Here is a 14,614-nt window from a genome sequence, read left to right on the forward strand (position 1 = left end):
TTTTCCATATTCAGTGAAGAGAAAGAGGCATCACAACACCTGCTATTTCCAGAAGACAAATTGTTCATAGATTAATCAGAAAGCAGACATCATCATGATTACAAAGAGTGTCCTATGAACAATGTGAGTGAAAATCCACACAATAAACAGGAGCATTTTCATCTATAATCACATCTGGTGCTAAAAAGCTCAAGTGACATTCGGTCAACTGTGCATTTGACTAAATAGTCAATCTGAAACAGCAGTGTCACGCTCCCAGGCTTTTTTAAAAATGTTGTACTTGTGACAATGTGCAAATAGTTGACTCCAATTCCCATCACTTTTTAGTAGCTCTCTCACAATGATTATTCAACAAACAGTCAGCATTTTCCTACACGTTTTGGCAGTCTAAAATACCTGCCTTGATTAAATTTTCTTTCAGTGCAAATAAAAAGCGTATGGTCACCAAAAATGTGCTCATAATTAACAGGGAGGTGAGAGAAATCATGATAAATATAAAAACATTTTAAGTTGCTTATTTTTAAGACCAAATTGTGATAAGACACCAAACACACATTTTGAGTTGTTCTTTGGGTTACACCAAGCTGCCTATCCCATACAAAAGCAGCATGACAGAAAATATTTAAGTGATTTATTTCTGATTCTCAAATACTCAGCAGACCAGCTCATCAGCCCAAGAAGCATGGCACACATGGCTCTGGTCATGGCAGGCAGAGAGGAAGCCACCAAAGCCCACACCAGGAGCTCCACATATGACAAAACCCTGCCATTTACCAGTCATAACCAACAGTGAAAGTACCTGGAAAAGCTTTATTGATGTCCCAGCCTTTCTTACAACCAGCCCCATAGCCACATTATTCTCTTTGGCCTGATAACTTCTATTAATCATACACAACAAGCCTAAAAAGAAAAAGGGCAGTTTTATTCCAGGGTAGCCCATGTCATTGCCAGAGTACCTCATTTCAGATCTAAGTCTGCTCAGAATTTCTACGTTAACAAAAGTGCTGACACATTGCAGGTGACTGGGCCAATTCCACCAAATACAAATTAAAGGTGAAAATAAAGATAGGAGTGTGAAAACCGTAGTTTTCAGCCAGGACAAATTATCACAGATAGCTTCAGAGAGCTTTCTCTCCACACACCATCATCTCCCTGTCTAGCTCTATCTTTTCTGTCTCTATGAGATCTCACCCTTCAACATCTCACTTGGGGCAAAGGAAGTGAGGAAAAATTACATTACATCCTAATGATCACAGCACACATGCACAGTGATTCCCAGAACCAGGCTGCTCCACAGCCTAACTCTTAATTTTAACAGCCTTGTCATCCTTGGGTGTGGCTGCAATGATCCAGCTTCTCAAAAAGTCAGAGATTGCTGTAGCTGTCCACAAAAACAATCCATGCTCATTTACCCCACTGAGAAAACACCAGATTTAAACCTGACTGGGCAGTTCCTTAAGCAACAAGAGACCTTCCCTCTGTTTCAGAAGCTGCAAGTCACAAATGACCCCTTGACATCGCCTTGGACTAAGGCACTGCTGCAGATTTCACTAGAGCTACAAAACACTTTTCCTCCCTAGCATCATTTCCAACCTATTTGCACTGCTTCCAAGCTGTCACTTACTTCTCCCAGAGGTTTTACACATGAAAAGGGCCTCTCCCTTCCTGCAGAAGGCATGATGATGCTGCACAGAGCTCTGAGAGCAACCCACCATGGACATCCAGCACCACAGGAAAGGCTTTGCTTGTCCACCAAGCCTGGAAACCAGCATGGCCTCTGCAGGTCCTTTTCCTTAAGGCAGAGAGCCATTCTTCATGCCTTTCTGACTAAAATGAAAGGCTGGAGTGATGTCAGCAGACATCCACGTCTATTTAGAAGTGATAAAGTGCAATTAAAAGGCACTGGGATATGCTCATGCCTAAGAATGCTTATGGAGCAGAGATAACCCTGCAGAAACAAGCAGAAAAAGGCTCCTCAAAGCACACATTTCAGTTTAGTTACTGCTGCATTAGTGTTTGGAAGCTCTGACAGACCTGACCAATGAAAACTGAAATTAACAGCCACTCTGTGGAGGTTTTTTTAGCTTGGGCACAGAAGATGAAAAGAAATAAATGGTGCGGTTAGGGTTGTCTTTTTTTCCTTTGTTTTAAACAAGCACACCACCTGCACCTTATACAACTTAACATTTCTGTTCTCAGTAAAACCATGATGTGATCTCAGCTTCTCAGAAATTGGTGAAAAAACATTTCCCAAATAACCACAAAAATCCTTCCAGTAAATATTCTCATGTGTCCAAAAATTGTCCATTGCTGTTTCTTATTTCCATATCCAGTATAAGATCAAATTGGTTTTATTTTCCATCAATTAGTAATGCAAACAGAAAGATTAATTGAAAAAGAAATATGTTAAAAATATGAAGATGTCAAATATGAGGTCATCATCTGTCATTGCAACCAGAAAACAAAACAAGCAAAAAACAACAACCTAAAACTCTCTCATTTGGGCATTTCTGTTAGATGTATTGCTTTGACCTTCTGTGTTTTGAGGTCTCCCATGCCACTTTCAAGTCTCCAACACGGAACTTTGCAGTGAATCCAGTTGTAAAAATTGAAAGAAAAGTGCTACATTTTCACCAGCAGTCTTTTACTCTGGCACAGAAATATGTCCATGATTGTTTTGAGGAAAGTCAGCACCTACATCAGAATCCATTTTCTAACAAAATTAAGGTATTTCCCTAATTCAATATTTAAAATTTCCAACTTTCTCTAGAGCTGTACTGATATTTAGAGAAAGAGAAAAGAACTTACTAAAGTAAGTAAGTTGTCCACCATCGTCAGGTCAGGAAAGACAAAGTTTTTTGGGGGTAAGGCCTGAGGCTTAAGAGTTGAAGTACAAGTTTGAGTACCTGGGGATCATTAGTAGCTGAGCTGGCTACTTGTGCCTACACTGTCCTAATCTTACATAAATAGATCTTGGGTTGTAATTCACATAGCTGCTCTCTGGAAAGTCAGGAGGATTGACTGCTGCTCTTCTTGCATGTGGAGGTGGGAACTTCGAGGCTCTAGCCTGCAACAGGAAGAAAAACATGTGCCATTGGATTACATTGTAGAATTTTGTGGGACTGTCATTCCTATAGATCCCAAACTAAAAGCAAAGAGCAGAAGATACCTGGTAGGTAACATGACTGTTGCAAAAGAAATGTGAAGTGATTTCTCTGAGCTCCCTGAGCAAAATGGTAGAGCACAGAGGGTGAAACATGAACTGGCAGACAGATGCAAGAACAGCCTTCACAAAGCCTCAACAGGACAGCCTCTGAAATTTTTTTCTTAATATTGTTTTTTTCTTAATACTGTCTTTTCAAAAACAAATTTTGAAAGTTGGTATCTACAGCAAAATAGATGAAAATGAACAATGCAAGCTTCTCTGAAAACAAAACAGACAGACCACAAGCAATCCAATTTAGGCGCCTAAAATCACTGGAAGCCTTTGATCTCTGCAACTCCACCTCTCATCAATGAAATGGTCCTGAGTGCCACCAAAGAGCATATCAGGAAATGAATCATTTTAACTTCAGAGCACTCTGACTGGTTTGCAACCAACAGGGCACACGACCATTAATTAAATCATGAGCAGAAAACAAAATAGGAAATAATTGGTCTTTCCATGTGCATTAAGTGAGGCAGAAGCCCTGTGGAAAAGCAGCACATTTTCATTTTTGTTATATATATATCACAACACACTGGAATTAGAGAGTGAGTAAAAGTTGTGGTGGAAGATTTATCCCTGGTGTTTCCTGGCTTACAAGTATATGAACTGCCACATAAAAATAAGTTTCATAGCTGTGTTTATCTCCAATACAGTGAAACAAAGTGGACCTTTTTCCCCTCATTGTAAAAGGCATGTCTAGTTCTATCCAATCTTTAATCAGGCAAGCTTCTTCCATTAAGAATACACATTCTTAAATAAAACGTCTGAGTAAAGACTACTCTGTGAAGCAGAAATATGAAAATATTACATTTTGGGAGAAATAAAATTCAGCATTGTAAATGCAACTTATAGACAGGAAATGCACCACACCCTTCTCTATCCAGTGCTCAAACAATTGCTCAAATACTCTGATTGTAAATGAAGATAGGGCCATCCAAACACCAGACATTCTCACAGATGATGTGTTCCCTGTCCCACCCTCCAAGTGCTCACAGAGGTGGATGGGGGGTTTCTCAGAGCAGACACATTGCAAAGAAATTCCAAGTTTTAGTGAAGAAAACACCAAAACCTGCAAAGCACACGCACACAAAGCCCACTTACTGTAGAGTGTTCTGCTGGGCCCCGTGCCCGTTTTGGTAAGCAGCAAGCTGAAAGGAGGATGTCAGGAAGTTAGAGTGGTTTGATGGTGCAGGGTGCACAGCTATTATAGCTGGGGTTCTTCTCTAGCTGCCCCCAGCTCTTGAAAGACTTTCTTCAAAATACAGTCACTCTCATACGTTAAGTTTTTTTTACATCCTGCTTTTTAACACGCTCTTATTTTATTTTTCCCTTCATTGAAACTTTTGGTCATGCTGGGTGCCCTGGTTTCTACTGGGGTAGAGTTGATTTTCTTCTTAGTAGCTGTGTTTTGCATTTAGAATGAGAAATTAAACTAATCAGCTATCTAATATGCCCAATACACAATTATCTGCAAGATATCAAACTATTTGGCCTATTCCTACACTTGCTCAAGGGAAAAATTATCACTGCTCATGGAAACAAGGATAGTTTGTGTTTAGTCATTAGTTTATGAACTGTCATTATTAAGTACTGAATTCTGTGCCAGTAAATGCAGAACAAACAAAATAATTCTAAAACCTCAAAGCCTGCCCTATTCTCAGAAAGAGACCTTTTATCATGAATGAATCTCTGACATGTCTGTAATGCATTAATACCACAATACCTGTGGCTCTTTCAAAACTCCAGACATATTTTAAATTTCTACCCCTTATTTTATTATGACTTTTCCAAAATGTGCATATATGAACATTTTCCTCAATCCTTGCCTCCCACCTCAGTCTCAACAATAAAGTGCATGTCCTTGTACCTGCACATGGTCAGCAATGGGATTGCAATATATTTCAGATTCAAAAGACTCACCTCTGCACTTGAAAATCAAGCATAAAGTCAGACCAATGACAGCAATGGCAGCTGCTCCTGCCATCAGGATGTAGGGAAGCATATGGGAGGTGTCTGAGCAATGAGAAAAGAGAGCAGGTTACAGAGCTAGATGTCAGTATCCATGAATGTGTGACATAACTGCCTACCTTATCTGGAAGAAAAAGCTAATCCTCTGCTTCCAAACAAAGCAGAGAGAAACAGATAAGATGTCTGGGTGCCAACCAGCAATAAGAAGCTGCCTCACACTCCCAGGCATTTGTGTGCACAAACACATTTTCATTTTCAACTCATCTGCCTCTCCATTCTCATTTTCTTCAAGTACTCCTAGCCCTGAACAACTGAGCAGCCATCCCTGCAAAATGCTGTTATTAATGACTGGTTTATGCTGATTTCTGTTCTTCATGCCTCCACTAGCAGAGTACTTTGGTGATATGAGCACATCTTTAGCTGCTCTTATAAATCCTTACTGCAATAGCCTTCCAACAGGTTCAGCACAGACAGAGAAGCTGAATTTTGGCCTTTACTACCTTTGGAACACTTGCAAGTCACAGACAGACACGCTCCAAGGAAATTTTCTCCACGCTATCACTACAGTGGAAAAGCTGGACAAAATGTTGCGAGGAAGTTGCTTTTAAATTCTTTCTTGTTTCTCGCTGTCCTCTTCTGATTTGAGTGGCAAGAAATTACTTTCCCTCAAGTCTCTTTTGCCTGTGACAGTAATTGGTGAATGATCTCTCCCTGTCTTCAGCTTGACCCATGAGCTGGCCATTGTATTTTTCTCCCTGTCTTGTTGAAGAGGAGGGAGCAATAGAGCAGCTTGGAGAGCACCTGGCAGCCAGCCAAGGTGAACCCACTGAAAGCAGAATAAGGAATTCTTGTAAAACAGAACAGGAATTGAAAGAAAAACACACTGAGAGCTTCTCCATAGAGTGCCACAAAGCATTTGGTGTCAAAATCATTAATTTATCTCTCAACACTAGGACTTCACCTTTAACCATGCTACCCTAGCTCCAGAGCCCTGGCATTTAGTGGGAACAGCTGCACAAAACAGCAGAGAGAAGCCCAAGACATGATGAAAAGCAATCACAAAACAGCATTATTTACATCTCAGGTCCATGACCAGAGTCTGGTTCATGGCTGCGTGGGTGACCAGGCAGGTGACAGAGGGAATTGAGCTGTTGGCCCAGCCAAAGTAGCTCACTCTGGTCACTGTTCCGTTGGGGTGATGGAATTCCTCCTCAGAGCTGTGGTTGCTTGCAGGGATCCAGGAGATGTCAGCAGCTGGCTTTCCTGCAGATGCCTGGCACACAGCCACCCTGCTCTTGTCATGGGTCAGAGTCACTGTAGGAGGCACTGCAAAAGAAATTTTTAAGAGCCACAGCCATTATTTCTATTCATATGTTTTATTTCTATTCCATTTTTTAGTATAAAATCACCAGCTGAGAAACTGAAAATCAGGTGGTATTTTGTACATTGTATGACCAATGTGTGAGATTTAAAAATAATTTGAAATATTAGCACATCTTAAAGGAAAAACAATACATCAAAAAGTCCAAGGTGGACACCTCAAAAACTAGCTGGCAGCATCCCAAGTGCTGCTTCTTCCTGTTTGCCAAAAGGTGATGACAGATTAACAGGAGATGGGGTGACAGAGAGGGGTGGATTCAACAAAGATTTACAACCTCACTGATGAAAAGGCAAATTGCTGAAGCTTCAGGTAGAATATTAAGGAGTTTCAATATGAAGAATCAAAAATCTGATAGCAGGGAAATAAAAGAGGAATTGGGCAAAACTGTTCTGCTTGAAGTCCAACAACTCATATTATGCATTTGGCAAAACAGGGAAAGCCTCACACAACACCTAAACATGTATCAGAAAGGCAGGATTCTGCAGGGAAGAACCAAAAATACTTCAAAACCCAAATCCAAAACAAATCAATGACCAAAAAATAGCAATTACAGAGTTGAAAAATTAATTTTTTATGATTTTTAGTTACATTGAGATGGCTTAAGTAATATAGCCAGAACAAAAAAAATCTTCCCTTTTTTTCATGGAAACCTAGATATAATTTACTTGACTATATAAAAAAAAGATGATTTGATGTATTCATTATGCTTCCTAGTATTCTTTTGTTCCTGCCTATGTTGCAAATAGACTAATTTCATTTTTATTTTAGTGATGCAGTCTTACCTATCACAATCAGAGAAGAGAGCAACTGAAAATTCCCTTCGGCATTGACCAAGTCACAGGTGTAAATTCCCTCATCCTCGAGGTCCACAGGGTAAATACGAAGTGCAGGGTCTCTGCCAGGTGAATATTTCCATGTGATCCTCTCACTGCAGTTCAGGCTGCTTGTCTTATTGAGATCCCTTCTGTAGGACAAGCAACTTGTGCAATTCCTCTTCCAAATCACCAGCAAAGGCACCTCGGAGATGTTGGGGCAACTCAGCACAGCTTCACGGCCAATCTCCGCACTCACCCAGTTGTGAGCTGCATAAGATGACAAAAAGACATTAAAAAGGTGCTTCAGCCACTGTAAAAGTACAGGAAACCCTTGCCTTCATCACCCTTAAAAATATACTTCCTGACTGTACTGGCAGCTTTGGGGCATTTATTAGTATTCAACTTCCAGATCCACCTTCCTGGAGTTTGGAAGTGCAGCAGAGATGGTGCCTTTTTGCTGTGGACACTGATGCTGACAAGTTGCAAGTCCTCCACCTTCATTTTAGGCAATAAATTTCTATCACTTTAATATAGGGTTTGAAAAATTGATGGGGAGGTCAAAATTCATTCTTAAGGGGAAGGAAACTACTTTCAAAAATGTATTGTGCTCCTGAATTAGGTGCCTTGCTTCAAGTGCCAGTAAAACTCAGTATAGCTGTGGAACACACACCTGTGGCACCAACATCACTTGGACCAGAAGTTTAGTAAGAAACATGTGGATCCCTTTTATTCCAGAAATCATAGCTCTCCTGCCATTGTCCCAGCTGAACAGGTGTGTCTTTAGATGACCAGTTTTGGATTCCTGTCAGATTTTTCATTCTGTGCCACTCTGCAAGGCACTCAATTGTTTTGCCAGCCAAGGTGACATTACTCTTTCCATTCCCAGAAAACAATAGGCAAAATTTGCTCTGCTGTACTATGAACTTTCAATGTCCTGGAAATACAGAGTACCAAACAGTGCTACATGCAGTTTTGGATCTTTTTCACTTACCTTCAACCAGATTGATTGGCAAGAAAAGGAGCACAGCCAAAACTGCCCATTTCTGAGCCATCTTTATCAGAAGGAATCAGCACTGCAGAAAAGGAAGGCAAAGAAAATGGCATGTAGTCAAAAATAGTTGTGTTCATCCTTTCAAAGAGAGCATGTAGTAAAACCCATTTCCTTTGAAAGCAGGAGTTCTAAACAAGACCCCATGTCAAGCGCCAGTGAAGAAAGTAAAGCAAAAATAGGGAAACAGAGTTGAAAAAAAAATTTAAAAATAAAAAAGACCAAAAAAAAAAAAACCAACAAAACAAAACTCCAAAGCAAACAAAAAACAAGCTACTGTTTGCAAACAGTTTTTTAAAATCCTGGATCTCCGGTACCACTCAGGATCTAGACTTCATCAACTATTTGGCAAAGAAATTATTCCTAGCCTTTGGATGCTATCAATTTCTTGAAGAGTAACTCCCCTTTTGGAGCAGAGCAAAAAGAGCAACCCTCCTATTGTAAGGGATCAAAATCATATGAGTTTGTTTCTTGCTTTCATAGGCAGGGTGAACTGAAGAGGCATCTAGTAACTCCTGCTGTTCTACAACTCTCTAAACCTTTTAACAAACCATGCCTTATAAATGCTGCCATTTCTATCTCTTTAATAATTTACTTTCTGAATCAGGCACCCACAGCTAGAGATGATTGGAAAATTGTGCTCCCATCCCATGGGAAATACTGACACGATGATGTTTTCATTCCCAAGTCAAAGATTTCATTTTAAATGTGAAACAAACCATGAGAGGATGCCTGGTGTAGAGGAGAGAAGCCACAAGGCTGCCACGTGTGTGGCATAGGAAGAACAAAAGCTGCCACAGGCACGAGCCAGATGCAATAGATGGTGTTTTCCTTAACACAGGGTGATGCAAGTGCATGTTCAAGTCACTGAATCACAGAATGGTTTGGGTTGGGAGGCACCTGAAGGATCCTCCAGTTCCAAACCCCTGCCATGGGCACTTCCATCAGACCAGGTTGCTCAGAGCTCCATCCAACCTGACCCTGAACACTTCCAGGGATGGGGCGTCCACAGCTTTTCTGGGCATCCTGTTCCGGTGCCTGACCACCCTCAATAGAATTGTTTTCCTCAAAGAATTGTTTTGCTCACAACTCTAACAAAGAATCGTCATGCATCTGGATGAAAATCTTTTGTTACCACCTGGTAAAAAACACCAACACAACCACATTGACCCATATTCTGCTACTAATATGCAACTAGCAATGTAATTCTTACATTAAAAACATCTCAAATTTCACTTTCATTCACATAAAATCTTCCATAAAGGAAATATTTTGTTTTGTTTCATTTTATTCAGCACTGTCAGAATTTTGGGATTTTTTTTTTCTTTGCAATTTGGATACATTATGCATGCAAAAGTTGCTTTCAATCAAAACAGTTTGACTCTTTAAAAACTGATTTTTTTTAACTAAAAAAATTTAAAATATACATTTTGACCAGACTTATGTCCTGAACTTGACCCAATTTGCAAAGAATTGCTCGATCTCTTTCAAAAGGAAAGTAAAAGAAAAAATAACAAACCTTCCACAATTTCTATCAGCAAATTCAGTCTTCACCAATTTTGATGAGTCCATAAATATTCATAATAGAATATTTTCATATTGGAACTTGTCCCAGAGAAGTATCTTTTTTTAAAATGCATTGAAATCTCATATATGCGGTTTATTTGCTCAAAAGAACAGGCATTAATGATTAAAAATGGGACCTTACAGAAAGGAGAGAGTATATGACTCTCTTTAAATATTCATGGGTGAAACACAGAATTTAATCTCCAATTTTTAAAATTCACAGCCCTTGAACAGTTGTGCCTCTGAGCGAGAAGGAACTCTCAAAATCCATAAAGGCACAACCAAGCAGAGATGAATCAAACCCATTTAAAAGTAGCAAACGAACACTTGGTGGCTCGCCTTGTCTTATTGCCTTTGATGGAATTAAAACGCCTCAACAGCTGCATAAAAATAAATTAAACTTTTTACCCTAAAATAAATTAAATTTTTTACTCAGCCTCGGTGGCGGTGGCTGGCACGAGACCTTGCGATGCGTGTGCCACTCTTCCCGCTCGGATTCATCCCAAGGAGAGCTGAGGCTGGGGGAGATCCGCTCCCTTTAGGGGCTCCAGAGGAGCCCTCCTCACCCCAGGGAGGGGAGCAGCAGCAGCTCCAGCGTGCTCTGGTCTTCCAATTCTCCTCCTGAAGGGAGACTTCAGCCCTGGCAGCCGCTCCCACGGAGATCCCAGTCCTGAGGGCTCATTCCAAGGCAGCTCCTGCACACAGGGAACTGCAGGGATGTACCTGGAGCTCCGCTCCCTCTCTGTCCCTTCCAAGAGCCCAAATATAATGGCAAAGTGGGAACTATCTCAGTTTAGGAGAGTCCATCCCTGCGTTCAGCTGTATGGTTCATTAGTTTCTTTCTGTTGTTGCTTCTGAGACCTTCACATGCAGCTGATTTTTCTTACAGACAGATAAAGCTTCCACCCCCCTCCCCTCTTGAAAGAGATTAGTCAAAAAAACCCTCTGCCCTGAAGAGGATGTGGCAGAGTTAAATTGAGAGAAACAAACTGCTTTGTGACATGGCAAACAAGCCACAACCTGAGCTGTCTGTTGTCATCACACACCAGCCACAAGCCTTGAGCTATGAAAGCATCAACCTAAAACCAGGCAAGTACATGCAATGTCCAACATGATTTAAATATTCGCTAACACAGCCTGAAAAGAGAAAAGGTCAGGTACCCATCAGAGCATCAGTTGTCACCACAAGTTTTTAAAGGATAACCAGTCTGTCACAGAGCCATTCCCATGTTTACCTCTGTTTTTACCACAGAGCCATTCCTGTGTTTACCTCACTTCAAAACAGAATATGGTTCTGTTTTGAAGTGAAAGCACATTTTAAGGGGTACAAAAGACTCTGTCTTAGAAGGCACTCTGTTCTGTGTAAGATGTGTGTCTTTGGGAAAGGAAGGGCTGGAAGGCATGGCAAGAAGAGAAAGCAGTGACACACATCTGCATCAATTCTCTTATAAGGGTAAAGTAACTGCTCTGCAAGTGAAGGATGTGTTATTTAAAATCCAAATCCACAATTTTGGCAGTCAGAGCAGTATCAGCATCTTCTACGCAGTATTTGATGTTTCTACCTCATCACCAAGATCCCACACACCCAACTCAAAAGCCTGCAGCTTTTCTGAAGTGAGAGATGCTGGTTATACTGTATTTTCAACATCCCCAGGTCAGCCTCTTCTGCTCCCATTTCTCCCTACCAATGGTTCCTCTGCTGGGAATTCCTCGAGTCCCTCCACTGAAAATGAAACAACAAAATATAGCAAGACTTGGAATGCCCTGGGTGGAAGACAAAACATACCAAAAGGGGCAGCAGGTAAACACTCCCAAAGCTGAAATGGAAAGCTCTGGGGGAAGAGGATTGGCTGTGCTCTTTCTCTGTTCTCAGCCATCTGTGGCTGGCCCCTGGCAGTGCTGCTGGGTCATGGACCTCTGCCTTGACCTCAGAGCCTCCTGGTATGTTTATTCTCTTAAAGATATCCTGACCCTGAAAACTGCCCTCTGTATTCCTCTACTAGCACAGCAGAACACTCTTAGCTCTCTCTGGGACTGATGGATCAGAAACTCCACGGTGCATTTTCTTCTCACACTCTCTGTCTCTCAGTCGCTGGCATCAGTTGAAGTCAGAGATGATTTGAAATTTAGTCCCTCCAGTTTGTGAGCTAGTTTCATTCACTACCAAACTACAAAGCTTTCTCTGCAAAATGGGAAATAGAGGGTGCATGGCTTTCTGAAAGAGAGAATTAGGCTAGTAGAATCAGCTCTCAAAACAATCACAAGCAAGTTTCCAAACAACTGTAAGATTACAGTGTTTATGTAAATATACCTAAAAGTAAATAGTTTTGAAATTTCCTCCACAGCAAGACAGAGATTTGTGCCATCTATTGAATTCATCAAGATAGCAGCATTTAAAGTAATACCAGCATTACAAATTGTGGATTTTTCCCCAGGGGAAAAAAATTTGTCATACATAGTAGCTGTAATTCCAGAAAGCAGTTGGGCATCTCCCCTCTTCTAGGATATATTTGCCTTTTTATCACTAGCTCATCTGGAAAATAGTTTAGTCCCATGAAGTTACAGCACAAGCCAAGGCATATTCCTCACACCTGAAGCTGCCTTGCAGCCAGTCCCTCAGGGAATAATCCAGTGTTGGGAAGGGGCAGTAGGAGCAAAGGATGAATGTGAACAACATTCTGGTAGCTCATTCTCTTCCTTCCAGAAAGAGAGAAGACATTCCCTTTACATTTTCCATTTTATGAAAACAAACAAACAAACAAACAAAACAAACAAACAAAACCACAAAAAAACCCCAGTTCTTGTACCTAACACCTTGACTTTCCCAGGTACAAACCATCTGTGGCTCTCACCAATGTCAGCAAACAGATGGGGAAAAGCCCTGCTGGTAATGCAGCCTGTAAAACCTGACACTTCCTTGTTAAAATATCCAGAGGCAATTATATCACAATTTGCAAAGATCAGGGAAATGTATTTCTTTTTTAACTGTAGTTGACTGCACTGGGCCAGCAGGGCCATGCTCAGCAACTTTTGCTCCTGGCCCTAGAGAATCCCCTTCTCACTTGTAGGTCTTCAACCTCAGGAGCTTCTCACTCAATCCCAGCACTGCAGCAGACAAATCTACCTACCACACATATGTTCATCATCTTAACTGCTTTAACTCCTGCCCCTTGTGGGCCTGCTGCTTTTTGCTGCTGATTTCCCAGAAAAAAAAAAACCCTGGGAATTAGCAACCCACAAGTGTAATTACTGCTTTCAGGATTGTGGATAGCCAGAGGAAAAGTCTTCCATACAAGTATTCAGAGATGAACAGATGGGAGATGGTTTATACCTTGATGTTTGACTCCTTTAGTAAGCATCAGGATGTATCTCAGACTCCATATAGGAAGGTTTCCTCCCCATCTTTCAGTCAGAGGTACTGGCCTCCCCCTCCACAGCCAAACATGGAGTTTGGAATGATGGAATTTGCATGATGGAATTGCACCACACATCCGAACTGCACATAAAGAAGATACAAACCTCAATTAATTCCTGCTTTAAAAATCCCAGAAATAGCATAAGACCTGGTGTCCAGCAGAAATTAAATTCCAGGCAGTCCTTCCTCACCTGTCAGTCTGTCCCATCTGTAGCACCACTAACCATGGTTTAGGCAGTGCTAAGCAGGGACTTACCCAACCTCTCTCCTCCTGCTCTTCACTGCTCCTTCCCCTTCACACTTCAGGGAACATCATTTTCTCTGAAATCTACAGCTTCCCCATTCCATGGACAGCTGGGAAGATCCTGCAAGAAGCCCCAGGAGCCCCCATCAGCTGGGAGACAGCCTCTCCAGCCTCAAGGAGCTGCATTCTCCTCCCTCATTGGAGTCATTGCTCAGAAGAAAATATGTATTTTACTCATTTATATATTTAAGGAAGAGAAAAAGCTGTTCCCTGTGTTTATAGAGCAGCTAGATCAACACTTACAAATATGAAATGCATACTGCTCTTATATGGCAAAGGAGGAATAGTTTTCTTTCATTTTCCTTTCTGTGGGCTTCTTTTTTTTTTCAAGTGAAATAAACTGGTTGTGTAACAAAACATACCTAAAATAGAAACCCACATCTATATTTGAAATAACTACACATCCCACCTCTCAAATACCAAGTAAAGTCATGACACCAGGATCAGGATGCCATTTATCACTGCCTACACTCTTTTGGTGTGGCGAAATATCCCCACAGGGGATGCTTGTCCTTTTTCCTTCCCCACCATATAGGTTTCTTTGCTGTCACAGACTCCCTTTCTCAGAAGCCAGGTAGCTCTGTGTCAGTGGTGTAGAAAAATTCTCCCTGGTGGTTTCCAGTGAAACTTCTCACCTCATTTCTCTTCTGGTTACCAGTACTGCTGGCAGAATTTAAGCTCTGTTTGAGGCAGGATGATGCAGGAGAGTGGAGTAGCTGGGAGCAGTCCTACAACATGTCCTTATCCAGGTTTCTGCTAAGCAAACTTCCCCCCATATTTTGTAGCCCAGTGGTCTGCAGGTGAAAAACACAGAATAAGTTCAGGTCATCTCCCACAGATGTTAATGCTGTCATGGGACTGTGGGTGTTGCTGATAAAAGATCTTCATTTTCCCATCTTCCCAGAGTGG

The 14,614-nt window shown here is 41.2% G+C and overlaps 1 protein-coding gene across 1 annotated transcript; it reads right to left on the bottom strand.

Moving 5' to 3' along the window:
• Positions 1-2,546: 2,546 nt before the first annotated feature.
• Positions 2,547-8,439, bottom strand: LOC135443380 (cell surface glycoprotein CD200 receptor 1-B-like). Its single transcript, XM_064703601.1, has 6 exons — positions 8,364-8,439; positions 7,340-7,639; positions 6,254-6,502; positions 5,129-5,221; positions 4,310-4,356; positions 2,547-3,067 (listed from the first exon to the last, which is right to left on the bottom strand). Exons 1-6 carry the CDS (start codon positions 8,422-8,424, stop codon positions 2,933-2,935), a joined length of 885 nt encoding a protein of 294 aa, XP_064559671.1. The 5' UTR covers positions 8,425-8,439; the 3' UTR covers positions 2,547-2,932.
• Between the last annotated feature and the right edge of the window lie 6,175 nt (positions 8,440-14,614).

This window comes from Zonotrichia leucophrys, chromosome 1, assembly GCF_028769735.1.
Source record: "Zonotrichia leucophrys gambelii isolate GWCS_2022_RI chromosome 1, RI_Zleu_2.0, whole genome shotgun sequence".
NCBI lineage: Eukaryota > Metazoa > Chordata > Aves > Passeriformes > Passerellidae > Zonotrichia > Zonotrichia leucophrys.